Source organism: Callionymus lyra, chromosome 19 (genome assembly GCF_982586985.1).
Source record: "Callionymus lyra chromosome 19, fCalLyr1.hap1.1, whole genome shotgun sequence".
NCBI lineage: Eukaryota > Metazoa > Chordata > Actinopteri > Syngnathiformes > Callionymidae > Callionymus > Callionymus lyra.
Window position 1 is genome coordinate 8,728,155 of NC_141836.1, and position 24,463 is coordinate 8,752,617.

The following is a 24,463-nucleotide window of genomic DNA, read 5'->3' on the forward strand; positions in this document are numbered from 1 at the left end:
CACTCAGCCGTGCACGAGGAAGCCTCCTGGGATTCTAATGCATTTGTGATTATTGATCTGAGTTTCTTTTAGCATCGTGCTTTTCAGAGCACTCGCTCACCTTTGATCTGCTTTCCTCTGCTTTTCTTATCCCTCTTTTTCTCTCTCTCTCTCTCTCTATCTTTCCTTCTCTCTCCCAGTTCCCATCGAGCTCATAGGACCAGAACTAAGGTAAGGATGCGCCTTCATCTTTTCGACAAAGTCCTTTGAATGTTCACAGCCACCCCTCCCAGCACTTACATACACACCCCCCTCGGTGTAGATCTTTTTTTTTTTTTTTTTTCTATTATTCCTCCTCAGCCAGTGGCCAGTCCCTCAAACTGGCTGCTATTGATTTCTTAAATCCGTTCACCATTTCCTGCTATGAGCTCAGACAGTAGATGCAATCAAAGAGGTGTATGATCTTTTCGCCATCCGATCGAAGGCTACAGAAGACGGAGGGGCGATTATTTACTCTGCCCCTTCCCAGTCTCTTCACCACGTCCGTTTGAAAGCATCCTCACTCATCGTGGCACCTGAGATCATCGATCCCACACGAAAAATTATCTCGAAAAAAAAAAAAAACCTCAAGTCGCAGATTCAGAAATGCTAATGCTGCATTTTTTACACGTGAAATTAATAATAAGGGTAATTGGAGTAATAAAGGGCAATCGCTGCGGGAAGTTAATGAGAATTGAAATGAGCCGTCCTGAGGGGTCATAGCAACCTGAATCTGAGGAGGATGGGGGGGGGGGTTCGAAAATGATGGTTGGTACGAAGAGCAGAACAGGGGAAATTACAGCAGCTCTCCGCTGATCCTTATCGCTCATACTAACAGGATATAGGCCAGGGTTGATGTACGACACACAATATTATGTTCTCCCCGCCTTGATGCCACCTGCACTCATGCATTATGCGAGGCCGCTGTAGGGGGTTGGGTGGGGGTGTTGGAGGGGGCACACATCTGTGAGTGTCTTTGAGCATGTGCATTTTTCTGTGACCCTGTGTTTGCATGCCCTTTGGAAAAGGATTTTTTAATTTGGCTGGTTTGTCACTGCTTCTGCTTCAGGACTAAGATTGCTTCCATGTGTTAAACGTATCTTTAACCTCCATCCATCCCATTCAGCTGCCCCACCCCTGGATGCAATGGCTCGGGCCATATCAGTGGGAGATACTCACGACACAGAAGGTATGGCAGATGACACCCTCTTGTCTGTCCTTCTTCTGTCTGTCCTCCTTGTCCTCTCGGGATCTTTGCGGACAAATATAGAGCGGGAACAAAAAACACGTGGAGTGACTTATAGGGCGAGAAATGGCAGTGCAACTTAAACAGTTAGAGAACTCACTGCTCGCATTAGACTTGAAGAAAAGTTCTAATGGACAAAAGCTGAGTTGAAATTTAATTTAATTTAAAAAAACAATAACAGAAACCCCTTCAATTCGATAAATAATATAAAATATACAGAACGTATTTAATGATTAAAACTATATTCTTTTATTGAGCAAAACATATACAAATAAATGATCTACAATAAAAATGTATACGAAGTTGGAAATTTAAATGGTGTTTTCCAAATTTAGAAAATCATCTTTTTTTCCGACTTCTTCTGAAGGTACCGTTCAAAAGCGAGCGATTTCAAGCAACTGCCAGCAGAGGTCACCACCGGTGACTTATCCCACCTGCCTTTTTATATCAAAGCTATAACATATTTTCTTTATTGAAACATCATCCCAACACTTCAGAAGGCCATCACATAAAAAGAAATATGAACACGCTCACAAGTCACGTGTGACTTCTGAACTGGCAAAGTATCCGCTGGTAACCGCTCTATTTGGAGATTAATTCATTCACAGCCGCTCTAATCCTCATCAACGTTCATCCCTCGTCGGCGTCATTTACCCACACAGATCCGGCTTGTCTCGGGGCAGCTCGCTGGCTCGTGACTGCTCTTTATTGAGGGTCTCAGTATTAGCTATCCGTTTACACGTGTTTTCCTTCATCAGGCAATTCCTGGTGCACTTTCGTTCCCACATCCTCCCCTCAGTGTCTCCCAGGTGAGAGCACGAGGAGCTTTATTGGATTTCATCCTCCGTTGCTCCGCACTGCCGCTTCTCTCCATACGAGTTGTTCATTAAACGTTCCAGTCAATTGGCTTGGAGGTTTTGGGTTGGAGATATTTGAGAAGGCAAGCATGGCGCCACCCTCAGTTCATTTGTGTTGGCTAGTGTTCATCTCGCATCACCCTGCTTGACCTCACAACCCCGGGCACCTCAAGTCGACAGTCTTTGTGGTCGTGAACACCCGTAACCCAAGAGTCTCCTCTTCTCCCTCAGCATTCTGGGATGCCCCATCGCCAGGAAGCGGCGCTTGGAGGAGGCCGAGCAAGAGGCCGAGCGGCCCGTCTCCAAAAGGAAGTCCTACCCCCTGAAACTAGCGCTGGACGATGGTTTCAGCGCCGAGAGCGACGGCAGCAGCGAGGCCGAGGCCGACGGCGAGAAGGAGGAAGCTGCCGAGAGCGAGGACGTCGAGGAGAAAGACGAAGAACACGCTCAGAATGGACATACAGAAGAAGAGTTGGAGGAGACACAGACTCAACCGGAGGATGAGAGGGAAACATATCAGGAAACAACAGCAGCAGGAGATGAAGGTAACCAACTCTTTTATATTTTGAAATGTTTTATGGATTTATTTGTGTTGCTTCACTGTGAATTAGAGCCATTTATGTCCGTTTTTCGTGTTATTTTATTTTACAAATCTGTTTTCATCTTAATTATATAAGCAATTATTTATAAATGATAACATTTAATAACATTATTTGTATTCCTTAACCATCCGACATTGAACAAAAATCAACCTGATCTAAAAGATTACAAGAAGAAAAGTGATTTCAATTATGATTAGAGAATCAAGGTTCACTTCTGTATCCAAAGTTTGAATTAACACCATAAAAAAAAAATACACCTCAGGGTCACACAAAGGTCACATCTATACTATACTTTATATTAAATAAACATTAAGAATTTTGGATTTCTTTAAAAGTGCACATATGTCTCTGAATGTATAAAGGGTTTGTTTTTTTAGCAGCCAATAAAAAAGTGACTTCATTAAAAAATGTAATTTCAATGAAAAAAGGGTTCAAGAGCTTCCAGGTGTTTTTTTATGGAAGCAACTGTTTTTTTGATTGAATTCTGTTCGCTTGTTTGTTGAATGAATTTTTTGGCTCTATTTGAAATGTTTACAGATCATTTGACAGTTGTTTTTAAAAGAACAGAAGCAAATATTTGGATTTTAAATTAAAAGTGGCATTTTTGCTCATTTTGTGCATGATTGGTGCACAAATCTTAAAACACACGCTTTTTTAATCAGTTAAGAACTAAAACACATTTTTATCACTTGTCTATTTTTCCTGAGACTGTTTGGTCGCAGCATCTTAATGTGACTTCCTATAAGTGTAGGAAGCAGAAAAGGTGAAAGCACTGATGATCAAGATGCTGCCGGCTACGTCATGACTCACCGCTCTGTCAACGCTTTTGACCTATCCATGCTTTACTTCCACAGAGGAGTGTGTGATCCTCGAGTCCAAGCTGGACGCTTCCTCGCCAGGGCCAGAGGAGGTTCAGAGCCACGACACGGAGGAGGTCGCCAACTCCCTGCTCCACCTCGGACAGACCTGCGCGCCTGATAACAAAAATGATGTCCCGAGTGAGGCCGTTCAGCCACCTGTTGCCATGGAGACAGAGGAGGACGTCGCCGTGGCAGCAGAAGAGGGGGAAGAAATAAAAGAGGAGACAGATGAGATAGTTGAGGAAGGAGAGGATGTGCAGAGTGAGGCAGCCGAGGGAGAGGAAGAGGTCAGGAGTGAGCCGGCACAGCAGGAGAGGCCAGTTGAAGAGCCTCACGTTCAACAGATGACTGATGAAGAGGAGGAAGAGATGCCTCGGCAGGAGGAGGAGGAGGAGGAGGAGGAGGAGGAGGAGGAGAACCACAGGGAGGAGAACCACATCCTGCCTGTTTCTATTGTGCCAACTGCTATTCGCACTATCACCAGCACCGCAGCATCTCAGGGAAAACTCATGATGGCTGAAGACCACAGGGTCGGTCCTCGAGAGGACTTCCACTCACACAGCCCGGCGGAGAACTACGGCGCCCACAGAGCCAGTCCGCCGGACCAGTACGACTCTCGGCTGAGTGCAGTGCAGAACCACAAGGGCAGCCCTCCGTTCAACTTCAGCGCCCACAGCCCACTGCACAACTACTACCACATCCACAAGGCCGCCGGCTCGCCGGACGTCATCGAGGTGCGCTCCGACAAGTCGGACCAGAAGGACTTCGACGACGCGGAGGGCGACGACGAGCACGACGACGACGACGACGACAGCATCTCCCAGCGCTCCGAGGACGAGTCCGAGATGTTCGACATGACCCGGGGCAACCTGGGCCTGCTGGAGCAAGCCATCGCGCTCAAGGCCGAGCAGGTGAAGCCCCTCGGGCCCCGGGACCTGCTCCGCGCTCCAGACATCCACCACCAGAGGTACTTCACCATGGAGGACCGGCCCAAACACCTCGACGTCATTCGCAAGAGCTACTTTAAAGGTAACACAACTTCTATATACTCCTCTGCTGTTTATTCCTTAAGAGGTATTTAGTACCTCTGCCAAGGAGCTAATATGATTGTCTTCATCTTAATTATATAATCAATTATTTATAAGTGATAACATTTATTAAATTATTTGTATTCCTTAACCATCTGACATTGAACAAAAATCAACTTGATTGAAAAGATTACAAGAAGAAAAGTGATTTTAGTTGTTATTAGAGATTCAAGGTACACTTCTGTATCCAGAGTTTGAATTTAAACACCATCAAAACTACACCTTAGGGTCACACAAAGGTCACATGTATACTATACTTTATATTAAATAAACATTAAGAATTTTGGATTCTTGCACACTTATGGCTACTTTAACTGCGGTTATTCTTTAAGAAGTATTTAGTACCTCTGCCAAGGAGCTAATATGATTGTATGTGATAAATGTTTTAAATTATATGATATTGAGTCTATAAGAAAAATCTAAAGCTGCTTGGCAGGGAAAATGTATGTCAGAGCAGTTCAAAAAAATGATTAAATTTATCTACATAGTATATTAAAATATGCAGTGCACATATAAAACATAATAACAAAAACAATAATGAATCAAAAAAAGTAATACAAATAATAATAATACATCTTAAATATATGAATAACGTTTTGGATTATTGCGTTGGAGGTCAAATGCTTGTTGTTGTTTGACTAAAAGAAACAGTGTCTTTGTAACAGTGTTTCAGGCTGGTGTGTAAAACTGCATACATCTTGATTTTTTAAAGTAGAAATTATGCTTTTCTTATGGTTTAGTAGCATGTAAGTAAGTAAGTAAGTAATATTTATTTATATAGTGCTTTTCCAGACCAGGGTCACAAAGCGCTTTACCAATCAAAACAATACTCAAAAAAGTACATACTTTAAAGATCAAGATAATACTGAGAACAACACAGGAGTTCCAGAAAATCAAGGAAAAGCCTGAACAAATCATTTTAAAAGTAAGTTGTTTTTAAATGCAATGCGTTATTCTATGTGGAACCACTTAATAGATCTTGATTAAATGAAAACAGTTGCTGTGGATTTAAGATTGTCAGTGGGTTTCTTAAAAAAAGTGTGTTTAAAGAAAGCGACGAGTCATTAAGCTAAGAAGAGGGTTCTTCCTCTCGCGTTGTGGAAGTGGTTCCGAGCGACTGGACGGAGGACGGAGGGGGAGAGCGAGGTCGTTTGTTTACATGCCGCTTGTGTTCCAGCTCCGGGTTTGGCTCGCTGCCCACTCGCCATGCTCCTCGCAGTTTAGCTGGAGTGTGATTACATGGCTGCTGGTGCTGCCCTCTCCTCGGCCTCCGCTCCCTCCTGTGGTGACGTTCTTGTTCGGCTCGGCACTAATTAGGAGATGCATGTCTCGTTAACATTCAATTTGAAGGCCAATAGAGTATCACGCCACCGTCTTGCTCCTTTTTTTTCTTCTTCTTCTCTTTCCTCTCGCTCTCTCGGCGGCCGTGGTTAATGACAAACCTCTTTGCATCGGCGGCGAGGACGAGTGTGGGCACCTTGTGATTGTGTCTCGATTACAGTCTAATGATCCGACGCCTGGAGATCTGCGAGCGGCGTCGAGGCGGCGTCTGCGTTGATGCGCTGCCGATATTAGACCAATAACACCAGAGGAATAGATAAAGTTTCATGCTTTACCAGCTAAACTCATGCAGACAGATTTAAAAGCACAGAGGCTGTACATACCTCAGCCAAGGAGATCATTTGTCCATGATCAAGATAATATTTTATTTTGTTTGTTTGGAAATGCGGGTTATTTAAAGTACAATAAACAGAAATAGAAAAAAAGATTAAACATTAGAAGATAACAGATTCAACTTACAGGGGAATAAAATAAAGAAATAATATTTTGAAAAAAACAAATCATAATTAATATTAAAGGAGTATTAAAGTAAGGCAAGAGTTCAAGATCTTTATCTTTAGACTTAGATTGTATCATCTCTTTATTTCTCTTTGTTCTTGTTCTTATTTTATTTTGATTATTTTCTATGAAAAACTGCTGTATTGCTGTGGCTAATTGGAAGAAAAAAAACAACCTCCTGAGGGATCAATAAAGTTCTACCTAGCCTAACCTAAGAGTTATTTTTTCTCATTCTTAAAAGTCTTTATTTATTTCTTGCTGGCTAATAATGGTGATATTTAGGAGCTTCAGGAGTCACTATTCAAAGATCATTTTAAGTTTATTAATTATTTATAATAGACGAAATGAGGGATAGACAAATTGAATCTGGCTTCACCGCTGTCTCACAAATGGATTCACATTTTCCTTCCATCCTTATCTGACTTTCCTTAACCATTTGAAAACGATAGCGTTTAAGTGTTCGCAGTGATCAGTGGCGATGAATGACACGAGCGCTCGCAGATATGTTGCTTTAGTACAGTTGACTGAAATATGTCTGGATTTCACGCTCCACCGAGCGCACCGTCTGATGAGTTTTGTCCTCCTTATCTCACCAATCCTTTCCCGTTTCTTCTTGCAGAGAGCAATAGACCGGAGAAGAGGGAGATCAAGTGTCCCACCCCAGGGTGCGACGGGACGGGTCACGTGACCGGTCTGTACCCTCACCACCGCAGTCTGTCAGGATGTCCCCACAAGGACAGGATTCCCCCCGAGAGTGAGTATTTGAGTCTGTTGGACTCCACAAACTTGACAGCGACACGAAAAAAACCCTGATTCCAAGTGTCGGTGTTGTGATCCGGGCTTTAACCGAATCTAGGTCGTCGCCCGTGTACTCAGACATGGCCGGCTCAGCGAACAAGTTATCCGAGCTTGCAATTTTCGGAGCGTTCTGCTGATAAAGACTGAAGTGAGAATTGCAAAGGCAGACGTACAACAGGACAAAGAATCTGGCAACGTGTCACACTTGAAGTCCTTCGCAGAGACAATACTGCCAGAAATCATTTCGTCCGACATCAAGTTGATTTTATTTTTAGGTGGAAAAATGCATCACAGCAGAAAAAAAAGCTTTTTATCTGGCTGAAAATATTAGTAAAATGATTGTACCTGTCCATTAAACTAGCAATGGTGAAGAAACAAGTTCATAAATACTATATTCTTGATGTGATATCAGATTCTTAATATATAATTCAAAAATGTTTATAAATATTTAATCATAAATTCATTTTTATTTGTATTAAATTCCCCAAATTTAAGATTTTTAAGGAAGAATAATTTGGAAAAGTGTCAGAAAATCTTACATTTGGGGAATTTAATACAAATAAAAGTTTTCTGAACTTATTTATTTATATATTAAGAGACTTAGAAATATTGTCTTACAGGTATAGTCATTTCAATAGTTTCAGGCACAGATACTTATTTGAAGCTTATTCTGTGCCATGATTCATGTGAATTATTTTTTCTAGTACAAATAATATCAACTTGATGATGGACAAAATTATTTCTGACAATATTGTCTCTTTATTTACAACTACTGTTGCTGTCCATGCATTAAAATATTTTTATCTTAAAATAAATTCACGTAAGTATTTAAAAAAGTTCATAAATACTATATTTTATTTAAAAGTATGTCAAAATCTGTCTCTATATGTAAAATATTAGACGCGCTTTGTAAAGAGTCAATTGTAAACTAACTTTTATTAGCATTAATTTCCACAAATTTAAGATTTCCTGAACAGGTGGACGATTTAAAATAAAATTAAGTTTCAAAGGTAGTTTTTTAATCTTGTCAAGATGAGAAAATGTTGACTTAACTTGTCGTATCTTGACTGAAGTTTTCTCTCACAACCTCAACACAACAACAGATATATAAAAATGTAAATAGTTTCTTATGTTTGTCTTTTCCTTTCAGTTCTGGCCATGCATGAGAATGTGCTGAAGTGTCCGACCCCGGGCTGCACCGGCCAGGGTCACGTCAACAGCAACCGCAACACACACCGCAGGTACACACCGAGCTTTACACCAACACACACACACACACACACACGTGTGTGTGAATGTTTCTCCCTTCTGTGTGTTCGGCGATAAATATTCATGTGTGCATGACAGCAAATATGTCAGTCCACATCAGTCCGGGGGAGATTTGTATGGTCAGCAACATGCTTTGATTCTCCTCTCTGCGCCCCTCAGTCTCTCTGGATGCCCCATCGCTGCTGCAGAGAAGCTCAACAAGAGCCAGGACAAGCAGCTTCTCTCCCAGCCCGGCAGCGAGCACCTCAAAGGAAGTCCCAACGACAGAGTGCTGAGGTGCGGATTTAATGAAACTCAATTGAAGAAGTTTAGATTCATGTTTGGTAGTTGGAATGATGTTATTTTTCAACTCGATTTTTTTTATTTTAGGAAAAATATTTCTTCTTCTTCTTAGTATGCTTTTCTGGCTTATCTCAGGATTTATTCATTAAGTTATTCGTCTTAGATTTAGAGTTTGATTTGTCTTTGTCACTTTTCTGTTTGGATGTGAGGGTTTATTTCCTAAAGCTCTCCAGACACAGATTTGTATCTGGTTGCCTGATATCTATCTTCCGGGGGATTAACATGTAGCCTTGAGTGAGAAGATTTGTTCCGAGAAATAAAAAAAAACACTGCATTGAAAGTCAGGTCCCCACGATGACGGCCTCTGTGTCGCTTGTGTAACGTTGCCCTCCTGTACAACACAACACATGTGTAAGTCAATTCCATACAAACTCCATTTGCATCAAGGTTTTTCAATTTGGACGGATTCTTTAGAAAGATTTGATTCATGGAGAAGAATCTTCCCTCTGACCCTCTATTCAGACCCGCCACCTCCCACCAGACGCCTCCACCTCACAGCCAAGAATGATAATTAACACCAGCAAGACGCGCCATTATGCCCGCGCTGGTATTTTAATTAATAATCCAGCCGTTGACCTAATTATGCAAGGTGTGGACCGAGGTCAGGGATTTAATTGCTTCTCTTGGCGGCGGTTTCGGACTAAGCGTCGGGGATTTAAACCCAAAAAAACGTAATGAGGCATATGTTGTTTACTCTTGTTCGTATTGTTTACGGAAATGAGTTTTTCTTTTTTAAAACCTCTATATTTCACAATACAGGTTGGTTTAATTGACAGAAGAGCACCACCTGGACCAGGAAGTAGAGATTACAGACCATAATGAGCAGCCGTTCACATTTATAAAAATCATGTTGGAAACATTTATTTACTTTTTAAGATTTACTATATAATTCAAACCTTCTTATACAACTTGTTTCTGAAAGACTCATCTCTGTCGCAGGCCCATGTGTTTTGTGAAACAACTTGAAGTCCCCCAGTATGGCAGCTACCGACCCAACATGGCCCCCAGTACGCCCCGCGCCAACCTTGCCAAGGAGCTGGAGAAGTACTCCAAGGTGTCCTTCGATTATGCAAGCTTCGACGCTCAAGTGTTCGGGAAGCGCATGATTGTCCCAAAGATGCCCACCAGCGAAACCTCACCCAAAGCCTTCAAAAGTAAGTCCAAACGGTTTTCCATCCCCCCCAAAAAAAACAACTGGTCCTGATCCATCGTTTGCTCCGCAGCCAAGCCCTCCTTCCCCAAGTCCTGCTCGCCCAGCCTGAGTCTACACGCGTACGGGAAGGCCGCCTCCATGGCTTACGACTACTCCCATGATGCCGAGGCGGCCCACATGGCCGCCACCGCCATCTTGAACCTGTCCACGCGCTGCTGGGAGAAGCCGGAGAACCTCAGCACCAAAGCCCAGCCCAAGGTCAGCACCTACTCTTTTTTTTAAATATATATCTGTCTGATCAACACAACTTTACAACTTCAAAAATGTTTTGATCATTTCCGTTTAAAACTCCATCTGAAAGAGAAAATATAAAGATAAACACGTTTAAAACTGTTCAAAAAATGTTCATCAATTCACCAGAGATACACTGGCTTCTCACTACAATAACCCCCAAAAATATTGGTGCAATAAAACCTTGTCGTAATAGGTTCTAAAAACATAAAACGGCTGCTTTCAAATGATGTATGGCATGTGCATATTAAATATATATATTAAGAGAGAGAGTTTAAAGAAATATGTTGGGGGGAAAAAAATGTTTATTGAGTCAAAAAATGAGTCAAAATGTGATTTAATTGTAGTTAAAATGCATTTTTGCCTTTGCTACGAACCATGATAACAACATTTGTTTAAGTTTCAGTTAAGACTGGAAGACTTAAAACTGGAAACTTTCTTTTCAAATTGACAAGAACATAATAAAGTAGTTAAAATGAATCACCTCAGTTTGTTTATTAAAGTAATTTAAGCATTTTAAGCATGTTTCGAAGTCGAAATGTGAAACTTTGTGGCAGTTTTTATGGCAGTATTTAGCAATAATGGCAGCAAAAGTCATGAAAACATCCATCATGGTCCACTGACTTACAATGAGAATGACAATAATGGTTTCCTGGTGAAGATGTTTTTGCTCATGAGCCTCGTCGTAACATTCCTGCAACACAAACTCTGTTGTCTCTGATATAAATTTAGTTGGAGCAGCAGAAGCAGGGTCGCTCCTGTGGCCCCCTGCTGCTCCGAGTCAAGCCGTCCAGCATCACAGCAACGGTGTTGAGATGCGGTTGCATCAGCCCTTTCATCGTTCATCCCTCCATCCCACACACTTTTCATGTTGTTATTGAATTTGGCGGAGTGCCCTGTTCCCTGGATGACTTCTCCAGCAGGTAGCCTTTTTTCATTATCTGCCGGACGGATCTCCCACTCTCTCCCTCTACTCCCCCGTAGGTCCTTCTTTCATTCTCCTTGCACTTCGCTTTGCATTCTCTTTTATCAAATCCTCTCTCTTTCCGTGCCAGTCATACGTTCCGTCCGTCATCCCCCCTCCGTGCGCAGGATGGGTAATTTGAACGCCACTTTCCCCCATATTGTGTTTCTTAAAAGGCTTCTTTTGGCCTCACAGAGGAGAGAAAGTGACGGCTTCATCATTTTTCGATTTCCTGACACGGTTTAAGGAAGATAAAAAAAAAAAAAAGTGGAGATTAGAGCGTCTGGCAACAGAGCAGAGCAAGGTGTTGTTTAGGCAGGCGCTGATCCAAGAGCAGGACTTAGGAGCCGCTACAGTGTGCGTCGGCCGAGGCCTGATCTGGAATCAACATCTGATCCGGCGGAGATCCAATAAAGAAACATTGGAACACTGGGCTCATCAACCAGGGACGTTTCTGGGAACACTTCCCAATTTCCTCTCCTCTTTCTGTAACCCCTTTGATTTCCTGGCCCATACGAACGCGGCTCGGTATGAATGCTTTAAAAGCACGTCTCCTTCGCTGCCTTCTGCTTCTGTTCACCTGCCAGGAATGTCGCGGAGCACGGGTAGATGAAGCGCTGCTGGCGAACGGATGCCAGAGTGTATCGCCGCTAACATGCTTAAGTGATGAAGGCGTTCTGAACTCTCACACATAATGGGGCGTGACACCGCTGTTTGACTCCGGTCGATGCTTTTTTAGCTCCGATGCGAGGAAGATTTGAGGAATAAATACCACAAAGCACATTTAGGAGTCAATGTTGACGCATTTAATATCGCTCCAGGATGTATAAGGGCTAAATATCTGGGTCGTTCCACGGAACATTTCCACTCGTATAAGTCATTTCTGAGACATATATGACCTGCATTCGAATATATTCCCTCCTCAGGCATGAATCTCTATTCATACTTTATTTCTAATGAGACGAAAGTGTTTCTTTTTTTAACCCCCGTCAAGAACAAGATGTGCTCCATTTGAGACGTTTTCCTTTTTTATGAAAGGTAAACTTTTACTTTAAAAAAACAGACCTTTTTAGGGGTCTGAAAAATATATAAAAATTGCAATATCTATTTTTAACAATACCTTATTGCTATTTAACAGATCTATCATATTTTAGTTAAAGATACATCATAGTTATTTTAAGAATTATTTTTTAATGTGTATCAAACAAAATGATTATTTTTAAAATGATTATTAATTGATTATTATTTCGACCACAGTCATTTCGTTCCAAGGAAAATTTACGGCGTTGACTGAGGACGAGAGGATACAGTAGACAGCTTATATTTTGTTTTCAAAACAGATGAAAGCAGTAACGACTTCGTCAAGAGTCATGTGGTCTGTAAATACTACAACACCAGAGTCAAATACTCGACAATACTACGAATATATCCTTGTTACTACAGTATTTATCGCAATATATAATCACCAGATTCTTGCCGACACACACCCCTAGTTTTGTATCAACGACAATAATGTAATGAATAATTACATGATAATATTATCATTTTATCTTCAAGGTTCTAATTCTGAAGTTGAATGTCCTGTTTTTCTTTGTCAAAGCCAGTTTATAAGTGTTGAGTTTCTGTGGCTGTGGTTTCAACAAGGCTCAAAGGGAAACTAGAGTCAGATTAAATCCGTGATCTCTTTTTTTAAACGACCCGCAGTGGACAGCTCTGCTTTTCCTGTACATCCACTGAGATTGATGTGACGCCCCAGTTAGACTACGGTTGTTTGAACGGCAACGGTAACAATGAAACCTTGTACTGGATGTTCCAGTTGTGGCGTCACTATGGTCGACCGAACGCTTTTCAAGACTTGTTTTTCTCACACACAGTTAGAAGTTTCTCAATCTGCTGCTGTGGTGGAGAAATCAAGCCCCCCATGTGTCCACAAGAGCACTGAATTTAAAACTACCGACTTAGGGCAGAAAAAACGAATAATAAAAGTAAAGTTTTTACAGTGAAATCTTCTCTGAATCATGAAAAGAAAAAACTATCAGCAGGTTTTCTCCGAGGTTCAGTCGCTGCATATTAAATATCTCGCCGACTTAAAATCCGACTCGTCGTGACCTGGAATCGTATCTTCTTTTATGCTCCCTCCAGGAAATGGCTATCGAAGTGGACGAGAACGGCACTCTGGACCTGAGCATGAAGAAGCCCATCAAACACGAGGGCAGCCTGTCTGGCACCAGCCCCGGGGTTCGCTCCCCAGACCCCTCGTCCTCCTCCTCCTCGTCGCTCCATCACGGCAGCAGCGGGATGACGTCACCCAACCTCCACGGCTACAAGCAGGAGGAGTGGGAGGGTCCGCTGGATTACACCAAACCCAACCGCCAGAGGGAGGAGGAAGTGGACGAGGTCAGTGCAACATTTCCTGGAACGTTACTCAACTGAGGGTTAAAGAAGTAAAAAGAAACATGGCTGCCCCGGGCCCCTCTGAAAACATTGTTTACCCCTCTTTAATTCTGCGGCTATACTTCCTGTTTCCTTCTCTATTATTCATTTGTTCTTGTGCGACTTGCTGCTGGGTTAAGGCACGGCGCTGGGTAACAAGCGAGAGTGTCAGGTGCATTGCACCATCCCGGCTTTGGCACATGCAAATCAGCTCCGCTTTGAACTTCCACCAAAGAACGACAAGGGGTCTTCAATGATTTCTTTTCATCAGGCTTTTTTTTTTTCTTTTTAACATCATTGCTTGTCCTGTCGAAAAAGAAAAACCTGCTCTGTGAAGTTTTTTTGTTTTTTTTAAATCCCTTCTCTGGATTCCTCCTCAGCTGGAGCACACCGGCCACTCGTACATCTCCTCCGATCCAGAGGACGGTGACATGATGCAGGACTGTCTGGAGGACAGGAGGTACCCCGGGGAAGTCACCACCCCCAGCTTCAAAGTCAAGTTCTTTCCCAAGGACGCCAAGAAAGAGCTGCTCTCGTAAGAACGCCGCGTTAAACTCGGGATTAACCCTTTCAACCAGGAATAAAGTTACTGACAAGAAAAAAACATTTCAACTTTATTCATAATCGTCCAGGTCAATGTATACCTTCTCTTAGTTTGGAGAATATATAATACATATATATAATAAATAATTTTTTTTCAGGGTCTTGTGGATCTTTAAAAGCTCTTTAAGGCGTTAAATTCGTGAAGCAAAACCCTAAATTGACTTAAATCAAATTTTTCAAAGTCTTAAGCAAGATTTTTTGTTGGTTTCTATTCTCAATATATATATATATATATATATATATATATATATATATATATATATTATATATATGTATTAAATAGTATACAGATTTTCACAAAACTGATAAAACAGTGGTATCAAGTATATTTTCAAAACCAGCATGATTGCATTGAAGTTTTTCAGTCGACTGAAAAGACAAGTTTATTTAATGTTAAAATAAATGCTTTCGTAGTTGATCCATTTCAGTTTTTGTATGTAAAATCTAAGATTAAAATTGTATTTAAAAAAGTATTTTTAAAGTCTTGTGCTGTAGAACCCCTGTTTATAGCTAAGAAGATTGACTGTCTTCCATCTTGCTTTTAATTTTCCCAAACATAGCTTTGACATTTAGACTTGCTGGCATGAAAGGGTTAGGTTTAGGTTGATGCTGCTGTTGTTACTGGGTCTGAACTCTGCGTCCCCCTCCCTCCTCAGGTGTCCCACACCTGGCTGCGACGGCAGCGGCCACATCACCGGGAACTATGCATCGCACCGCAGGTACGCCCCTCCGCCTCCTCCACGTGTTCATGAAACCAATGAATCAGATGAAGGTTAAACGCGTCTCCGGCCAGGACGAGGCGAAGTGTCCGTCCAAACTCTAGAAGGACATATTGGCTTCTGCACGCTTGTAATATTTTATCCGATCCTGCCACGCCGGTGGCAACAACGTAACACAAGACGGTCACTTTGATACGCATCAGTAATTTACTTCCTGTCCTCTTTTTCCTCAATGACCTTGGTGATGCTTGCAATCTGGATTCCCCTTCGTTCACGTCTCTCTCTCTCTCTCTCTCTTCTCTCCGGTCCCTTCTTCCCCCCCTCACCTTGACTTCTCTGTTTCTGCTGGCTTCTCCCTTCAGTCTGTCTGGCTGTCCTCTCGCTGATAAGAGCCTCCGGTCACTCATGGCGGCGCACACCCCTGAACTCAAGTATGTCTGCGCTGCACCTCCACTCTCGCTTTCACTGCCGCTTCAGCGCACTTGCTCCTGACATTGTCCAGCACTGCAAACATTCTGCTGACCGCCGCTCTGCTTTGGCTGAAACACAAAGTCCTGCACGCACACTCATTTCTGCTTGAATCTTTAAGGTTTCTCTGATTCATTTGTTACTGTTATACAGATTCAGAAATATGTGAGTCACCAAAAACAATATTCTGTTGTTAGTATTTTTGCACCTTATTACCTATTTTTTATTTATAGCAGCAAGACACACTTTGTAAGACCTTTTTTACTTGTTTTCAATAGTGTTTTAATTCATTTATATTTTGGACCATTAGCAAAACTTTATGCACAAACAAAATATGAAGTGCTATTTAATGTATATAAAATAGTGATTGTCTATGACTTTACCATACTTTAAATGTGTTTGTTTAGCTTTGAGCTTGTCATAGAGACATTTAGGTTGTTCTATAAAGACGGTACTATTACAAATTTAAAATAAAAATCATCCTAAAATATTAACTTAATGCAACACACATGCTTAACAAGTAATTAAAAAAACTTTTTTTTAAATAACCCGTATAAGACAAGCTGCAGTCTATTTGAATTTTGAAAATGTTTGTAACTTATATTCAACCCTTTTAATGTTTTTCAACATTACAAATTATTAGGTTTTTACAAGGTGTTACAAGGTGTTAAATTTCAGTGTAAAGTAATTGTTTTTGACATGCAAGCTAGGACTAAATGTCCTTTTCATTACAGTTGAAAACTTGATTTAACACTTTATATCTGTTTTGTTTTATAAATTGTAAAGTTTCATATCCGTTTAACATTCTCTAATTGCTCTATTATATGATTTAATTATTATCATTATTTTTAAAATATTATATAGTAATTTTAAAGCTTAACTATTCATTCTCTTTGGATTTTTCCAGGCACATTGAAAGTGTTTTGTTAACACTTTAATAAACATATTTGATTCTTTATCAAATGGATTATTGATACATTGTTACTAGAGATTTAGGAAATTGAGTGATTAATTTACTATGATCTGTATTGATCTAATTATTCTATTTTAATCCCAAATATAAAGACCTTTCCTTGAGTTTTATTCTATTTAAAATTATAATGGTGAAAGTTAAAAAGAAAGAATATTTAGAAAGTGTTGTCGCGACCTTTAGTTTCCACCAGCAGATGTGAATATTGTTCATTTTTTTATTGATAAAAAAATAAAAGCAATCAAACAGGTCTATACAAAGTGATGTCTATAAACAATTTGAAAAAAAAAGTAACAATTCATTCGACCAATCAATGACTGCTTCAGGCTCTGACTGACCATAGTTTTCACATCGACAACTGACAAAAAGATCATGACAGAAAGAAAGATTTTCCAAAAAAGAAACTCGCAAATTAAATAATGGATCACAGTGAATCGTGTAATTTGACCCCCTATATCGTCACATTTTCAAGAGCTCAGTAAACGCTCCTGACACGACGCCACCGGCTCGTAGCGTGACCCAGATCCCGTGTAACACTTAAGACCCTGACGCTCCGCCCGGCGAGACTCTAACGCTTCCGTCCCTCCTCCAGATGTCCCACTCCAGGATGCGACGGTTCAGGTCACATCACAGGAAACTACACCTCACACAGAAGGTAACAGACACCTGCACACAATCTTGCACACACAGACACACACTCACGAAACACACAAACACAGACACACACACACACACACACACGAGTCAGAGTGAGAGGCCCAAAAAGAGGGGGGGACAAACACACATCTCGGCAACATTAGGCGTTGATTTGGTTTCTGTGAATCTATTCTTCCTGTTCTGTCCCTTCTTTCAAAACCCGACTTTATCAACTCCATACTTTCTGTTTTCAGTCTCTCTGGGTGCCCCCGTGCCAAGAAAAGTGGAATTAAAACTCCTACCAAGGACAACCAGGAGGACACCGAGCTTTTAAAGTTCGTACTGCTCAGAAAAGCCTTTGCTTTTTTTAGAGACTGACGGTAAAACCGACAGAGAGAGGCAGGAGGACCACTGAGTTAGCTGCAGACACTGACTCTGAATGTTGCTTGCTGGCATCCTAGCGCAGAACTACATTTGCACATCAACAGTAAACGTCAAAGCATGCTTGACTATCATAGCTAATGTTTTTAGCTTCAGATCCAGTTTTACTCTCATCTTTTTTTCTCCTCTGGAGTCGAGGCATCGGTCTAACCGTCACCCCCCCTCTCTCTCTCGTCTCCTCTCAGGTGCCCGGTGCCGGGGTGCGACAGCCTGGGTCACATCAGCGGCAAGTACGCCACCCACCGCAGCGCCTACGGCTGCCCGCTCGCCGCCCGCCGCCAGAAGGAGGGTCTCCTCAACGGCATCCCCTTCAACTGGAAGGCCTTCAAGACCGAGGGTCCCATTTGTCCCACCCCGGGCTGCGACGGCTCCGGACACGCCAACGGCAGCTTCCTCACCCACCGCAGGTAATTTGAGACGCTAGTGTCGAATTAAAGGAGGGGTAGGTGCTCCTTAAAAACCTTGTGTGCATTGCGAAGGGAATTTAAAGTAAAGTAAAGTGAAAGTCTGTTCGTCCGCAGCCTCTCAGGATGCCCCAGAGCTTTGTTCGCGAAGAAGAAGACCAAATTCCCAGGCGACGAGTACCTGAGCACCAAGTTCAGAGCCAGCGACGGTAAGACGTCCAACTGCCATCACCACAGTAGTGCCGTCATAATGTACAAGTTCTTCTTCTGATGATCGTGTTTTTCATCTTGTTCCAGTTCTGGACAACGACGAGGACATCAAGCAGCTCAACAAAGAAATCAACGACCTCAACGACTCCAACAACGAAATGGAGGCCGACATGGTCAACCTGCAGACACAGGTGTGTGCCGTAACCGTAACCTTTTTCACTCGTTTAATTTAACTTAATGTACTTAACAACGTTTATTTGAACTTGAAAACCTTAAATATGAGGTAGCATCTCTCTCAACAACCCTCTCAGTGCACTCACCTGAATAGCTCCCATAATGCTTTGCCGCCCAGTCTACTAATCGCAGCTGTTGATCACTTTTGACCTCACAACATAGATGTATAATTAAGATACAGTATTGTAGCGACCGTCACTAAATAGTGTTTAGAAAGGCATCATGGGAGTTCAAATTGCTGTGGTAATAAGTGACTCCCACTAATCTCTGTGTTTGTTGTTGAAGTTAATCTGCCGTTCAAATAAATAACCTGTTTGTAAAAGTGTGAACGACGACAAAGAGCTTTGTCATTCCTAACTTGCCACTTGATAGAATATATTCAAAAATGAAAGCGTGCAGAAAGTAATCTGAGAAACAGCAACATGGCGAAGGACAACAGAGCCTCCTTATAAGAGATATATAGATATAGATATCTATTATAAGATAATAAACTTGCTTGCTTTCCACCGGTGATCCTTCTGCATCTCATTCCCTCTCAGTAAACTCAGCTGTGTGCTGCCATCAATGGGCAGGCACTTATTAAAAATTTAAATTGTACCAGACGTGTTAATGAAGATCCCGGATATCTCTACTCATTAGAACATAGAGCATAGAGTGGCCCTATTTATTTGGCCCTCTTGAAGTCAGAACTGATCACAATGAAGCAGGACGGTTTCTGATGTTTAATGATTTTATTTTGTCATTACTTTATTAATCATTTCTATTTCAACTCTAACAATATCTCAATGTTTTTGATTAAGGTCAGCCTTGGAATAATTTGAGTAATTTTATTATTTACTAATCTAATAAATATAAAATTTAGGATTTTACATTTTTCAATATTTCCTTTTGTGTTTTTCCTAAATATTTATTATATTTCCTTTATTGTTCTGACTTGACGGCCCCTCAGGATGGTCCCACTGTATAATGTGGCCCCTAAGGAGATCCACTATCTCACCCCTGCACTAGAATCTGATTAGAGACTAGAAAACCCCTGAGGTAGTTCCAGGTCTGACCTATAGTTTCCATCCTAGATCTCCTCCATGGAGAAGAACCTGAAGAGCATCGAGCACGAGAACAAGATGATCGAGGAGCAGAACGAGGCCTTGTTCATGGAGCTGTCCGGCCTCAGCCGGGCCCTGATCAACAGCCTGGCCAACATCCGCCTGCCGCACCTGGTGAGTCCGAGCTCGCACACACAGCCGGGGGGCGCTAGAGCGCTCGACGCTTCAGACCAGTCTTGTCTCAGAGGAGGGACCTTTAGCCGCTCACCTCAGCTGCGACTGTTTGCACCTCAGCAGGAGCCAATCACGGAGCAGAACTTGGACCGCTACATCAGCGCGCTGACCGACATGTACACCAACAAGGACTGCTTCCAGAGCCCGGAGAACAAGGCTCTGCTGGAGAGCATCAACAAGGCTGTGAAAGGCATCAAAGTCTGAGGCGACATAACCACACAACACACACACACACACACACGCTTGATACTTAAAATAGGCTTCAACCACAAAAAAGGGAATTCAGGTTTTAAATGAACAGCAACTTTACGAAAAATCATCCCAGGGAGCACTCGATGAAAAGTGACCGGACCAAATCCACGCCGTGCTGCTGCTGCGGGGGCCGGAAGCGGACTTCCCGCCCCCCAGTCACATGGATGGTACCCCCAAGACTTTTGTTTACGTCGCTGCCCTGGACCCCCCCCCCGCGGCGCTGCACTGCGCTCCCACGCCAGACGAAAACCCGGTCCCACGCCGACGGACGGTGGCGCCCACTGACCTGTGTGTGTGTGTGAGTCCACCAGCTCGCACTGTTCCTCCGACTCACACTCGCACACGTGCGGACTCACAAAGCAGCAATACGAGGACAACTGAATGTGTTGCAGCGGGGGACGACTGATCCAGGAACAGTGGGAGGACGACGAAGCGACGTTTCCTTATTTCAACGTGGTCATATCAATTGTATTTATTAGGATTTGCACTTCATTCCACTAGTTTTTTTTGTGCTAATTATTGTTATATATTTGAATTATTTAAGTGTAACTTATTGCCATTTATGTTATTGAGGTTTATTTATTTGACCTATTTATTGACTTTTTAAGAATTTTTCCGCTCAGCCATCTTGAAATAATCTATATAGAAAATTGACCTTTTTTTAGTCATTTTTAAAAAAAAGATGTTTTATAACAAAACTTTGTTTGTTTTTTTTGATAATTTCAAAACCTTTTTTTATTGTTTATTCCCATTTTTTTATTTATGTTTCTGTCACTGCTACATTGAGAAGCCCACGGAAATAGAAAGTATGTATTTATTATTTATTTAATGAGAAATGAACTGGCTGTATATTTATTTTTATTATTTATGTGTGACGGTGATGTCGCGTCCGATTAGTCTGAAAGGATCTGCTGGTGATTATTTAAATAAAGAAGCGAAACAGACACTGTTTGGATTACTAAGACCAGCAGCTGATTGTACAGGAGTTAAAGAAAAAATGACAAAAAAAAAAAAGCGGTTCTGTTTTGTTGACCCATTTCCTGCTTGGCATTTAAGCATTTTTGAGAATAAACGTTACCTCTCCTCAGCGCTTTGTAGCGGCCGACAGTGGCTCCGCCCGAACCTCCTTAATGTACCAGTCATGTTTTTTTCTTACTTTCTATCAGGACCATGGTGCTGGTACAGAGCGGGGCGGGAATCACACAAAAAGCAGAACACTGTAGGACGGCCTCCTCTTCGAGAAAACAGAAAAAACATACACACCCTTGTAGCCTTACTCTAGATTTTACTTTTTTGATGCACAAAGTGCCACTAAAAATACAAAGAAAAAAGACAAAAAAACACTTTCTGTCCTGATTCTTCTGCAATGTAACAATGTCTGGTTCCGAGCGCGGTCGTCCAGCGTGATTGTTTCAGATCAGATGCCTTTATTTCTCTGCCGTCATGGCCATAAGTACACGATATATACATGATGTATAAATAGATTTTAAAGATTCTATATATATGAATATAGACATACATATATTTTTCCAGTGTAATTGTCGACTGGCTCTTCTTCGTGGTTCAGTAGATGTGAGGAGCAGTTACACCGACTTTAATATCACTTAAGACCTTCTCAACTGTGGCTTTAAAAACACACCGATCGGTCCAGCAACCCCCCCCCCAAACCTCCCCACCTCCCCAAAAACACCCGTCAGACTTACTTCAGCTGAGAAAAATAGATGGTTGGCTCTTTGGTGTCATGTGAGTTTCAGTGAAAAAAAGAAATGCTCTGCACAGTGTTTGGCTCTGTGGCGTTTGTTTGAGAGTTGACGATCTGTTCCAGTGGCGTTCAAGTGTGTAACTCATGATGTCCGGGTGTCCGTGTGCTTTTTTTTTTTTTTCTTAGCCGATGTACAAGAAAAAAAAAAAACCTCCTGTGTGCACTTTTTTGACTAGTCGTCGAAAAAAAATAAAAAATACCAGCAGTCTTGTCAGAATCCAATAGAAAGCTAAGGAAGGCGATGGCGAGCGCCCCTGTATTGCTAGCCGTCCACTTTAGCTTCAGATGAACCAGGAGCTCTCCCCAAAATAAAAAAAAAACCAAAAGAGATTGACAGGAAGTTTGGTTCTCAGGTGACCGCTGCTAACGCCGAAGCGGAGCGATGCCATAGGTCAGCCGAGTCCAGAGGCGATCGCAGCGGCTGGTCGAGGCCTCGTGTGTGTTGAGATGAGTGCGTGGGAGTGGGAAATTGATTTGCCGGGAACACTATCTCCCCCTTGTTAAGGAGGAGGCGTTTGTTGCATAAATATGTTGCCCGTAACGCTAAAGATTGTCGATGCTTTTATGACTTTGAACCTGCCCCTTGTTTTGTGTGACCTCTCCTCCGGAATAGTTGCTTAACAAAGTAGCTTTTTTTTTTTTGGTTGCTTTCTTGAAAAATGCACGAGAAATTCTGGCCCAGAGTGTTGAATCGCCTCCTAACTTATTTGATATGGCATGACCCCTTTTAAACTGCTTGATGAAATTGTCCGCGGAGGTATGTAAATGAATCCGAGCGAGTTCGTGAAGAAAACATTGAGGAAAGGAAATTGTAAAAGAAAAATGAAAAAAAAAAGGAAAATGCAGCACAACTTGTTTTGCCCACGCAGAGTATTTACGTCTGAGTGACACCTGACGATCGCCGTCCTTTTGAAGGACTCTTTTTTATGTTTTCAAATCACTGAGAAAAAAACCTGGAATGAAAATTAACTTGACATGATGTCGCGTTCAGGGAAGTCAGCCCAGACTGGTGGGAGGGGGGTGAAGAGGGGGGTGCATTCAAATCTCTGGTTGAGGCGTGTGAAGGTTGCCGCGCCGACATGTGAGTGGCAGGAAGGAAATGTCAGGTTTGAGTGGCACTTTGCATCAACGATATAAAAAATAAAATAAAAAAAACCCAACCAAAACCCTGCGTCCCCCTCCCCCATCCGTGCCCCCCACTAACGCTGTAGTTTCCAAGCTGTGTGGTCTTATCATGTGTGCCTTTCTCCACTCCACTCATTTCAAGTTTACAGACCTGTCGGGGGGGCGGCGGGGGCGAGGGTACGACCTGTCCAGAAACAAAATGTAAAAAAAACAAAAAGAAAGTGTTTGTTTGTCAAGAGACTGTCGAGTCATTCTGTTACTTCAGGTACAAAGTGGATCTGTGAAGGAGTTAAGACCACCGCCATCACCCCGGTGTGCAGGGCATTGTTTGACAAACCAGTGGACGTCTCTGTACATACGTGTATGAAGTAAAAACAAACAGTGTTATAGTTGTTGTATTACTGAAAAACTGTATTTAAAAAGACGAAGAAAAAAAAAAAAAAAGTCCACAGCCAAGGGTTGTCCCGCTCAGCACATTTTTACTGAGACAAGCTATTTATACTGCTGATTTTCTAGACATTCATATTGAGATCCTTTGGAGAGAAAAAAAAACTTCCAAAATGACAAGCACTTCCACAAGATAGATTGTAAGGTCGTTTTTGTTACTTTTGTAGAGGCGGTCCTTCCTTTGCTACTGCACCCTTTTGTAAAGTGGGACAGGCCTTGGCTGTGTGTCCTCGGGGTCTCTGTTTCTGTTTCTGTTTTCTAATGATTTGAATTTTCAGGAAGTAAAAAACACTGTAGTTTGGGCTGAAATTTTGTGATTGTGTGTTTGTGTACTTGTGTACATGTTCCCCTGTTCCTGTGTCAGTGTTATACAGCAGAGAAGTGGTGTCAGTTATTGTGGGAGTATGAACCATTTTAAATGTTCTCTATGAAAAACACTAATAAAGAATCATAGACGAGGCCCGTCGAGTCTTTGTGTGTGTTTGTGTGTGTGTGTGTGTGTGTGTGTGTGTGTGTGTGTGTGTGTGTGCGTGTGTGTGCTCTCAAGTTAAATCACATTTGTGTTTTGCAAGAAACATGGCAATTAACTGTATCAATACGGGTCATTTTATAGTTTTATTTTCTTTCTTTTTGCAACAAGTCACTTCTACAGTCTGTTAAAAATATACATTGATGTATTAAGTGTGAAGTGAAGCACAATTTTCCGTCTCATTGTAAATATAAATCTATTTTTTTTGGCCATTTTCACCAGGAATAAAAACTATTTTTTCAATGTTTAGCAGCTAAGATAATGTTTCTAAACTATTTTTACTTGCGAAATATGCCCTCGGTACTCTGTTCTATTTTTAAATATAAATAATTAAATATAACGTTTGTAAATCTTTTATCCGACATATTTCTGCTCCACAAAGATCTAAGAGCCAATATTGAAAACGAGCCAAAGTATAGCACTTGGTTTTCACCAGCAGGTGGCAGTGCAACCCTCCTACTGGCCATATTTATTTCCATATATTTATATCCATCATTGATTCCTAAAAAATCTTTAAACTGCAGAATTCCAATCTTATAGAATAAAATTTAATTTCTTTATTTCATTTTATTTCTAAAACGTAAAATATCGTCTTTATTTCAGGTTTTTTATGATGTTAGTAAGTT

The 24,463-nt window shown here is 41.7% G+C and overlaps 1 protein-coding gene across 7 annotated transcripts in view; it reads left to right on the plus strand.

The window, feature by feature from the left end:
* Positions 1-23,768, plus strand: part of myt1b (myelin transcription factor 1b) — an 87,793-nt gene extending 64,025 nt beyond the window's left edge. For 3 of the 7 annotated variants that reach the window (XM_087781625.1, XM_087781626.1, XM_087781630.1), the window contains exons 4-22: positions 180-210; positions 1,145-1,207; positions 2,353-2,666; positions 3,578-4,612; positions 7,130-7,264; positions 8,459-8,549; positions 8,737-8,853; positions 9,859-10,073; positions 10,143-10,330; positions 13,470-13,724; positions 14,141-14,295; positions 15,020-15,082; positions 15,445-15,513; positions 17,113-17,175; positions 17,411-17,491; positions 17,783-18,004; positions 18,119-18,210; positions 18,299-18,402; positions 19,519-23,768. In XM_087781625.1, coding sequence (XP_087637751.1) covers positions 180-210; positions 1,145-1,207; positions 2,353-2,666; positions 3,578-4,612; positions 7,130-7,264; positions 8,459-8,549; positions 8,737-8,853; positions 9,859-10,073; positions 10,143-10,330; positions 13,470-13,724; positions 14,141-14,295; positions 15,020-15,082; positions 15,445-15,513; positions 17,113-17,175; positions 17,411-17,491; positions 17,783-18,004; positions 18,119-18,210; positions 18,299-18,402; positions 19,519-19,926 — 3,701 coding nt within the window. In that variant the 3' untranslated portion in view covers positions 19,927-23,768. The remainder of the gene's footprint in view (positions 1-179; positions 211-1,144; positions 1,208-2,352; positions 2,667-3,577; positions 4,613-7,129; positions 7,265-8,458; positions 8,550-8,736; positions 8,854-9,858; positions 10,074-10,142; positions 10,331-13,469; positions 13,725-14,140; positions 14,296-15,019; positions 15,083-15,444; positions 15,514-17,112; positions 17,176-17,410; positions 17,492-17,782; positions 18,005-18,118; positions 18,211-18,298; positions 18,403-19,518) is intronic. The other 4 variants (XM_087781627.1, XM_087781631.1, XM_087781628.1 and 1 more) reach the window with 3 other exon arrangements.
* The last annotated feature ends 695 nt before the right edge of the window (positions 23,769-24,463 follow it).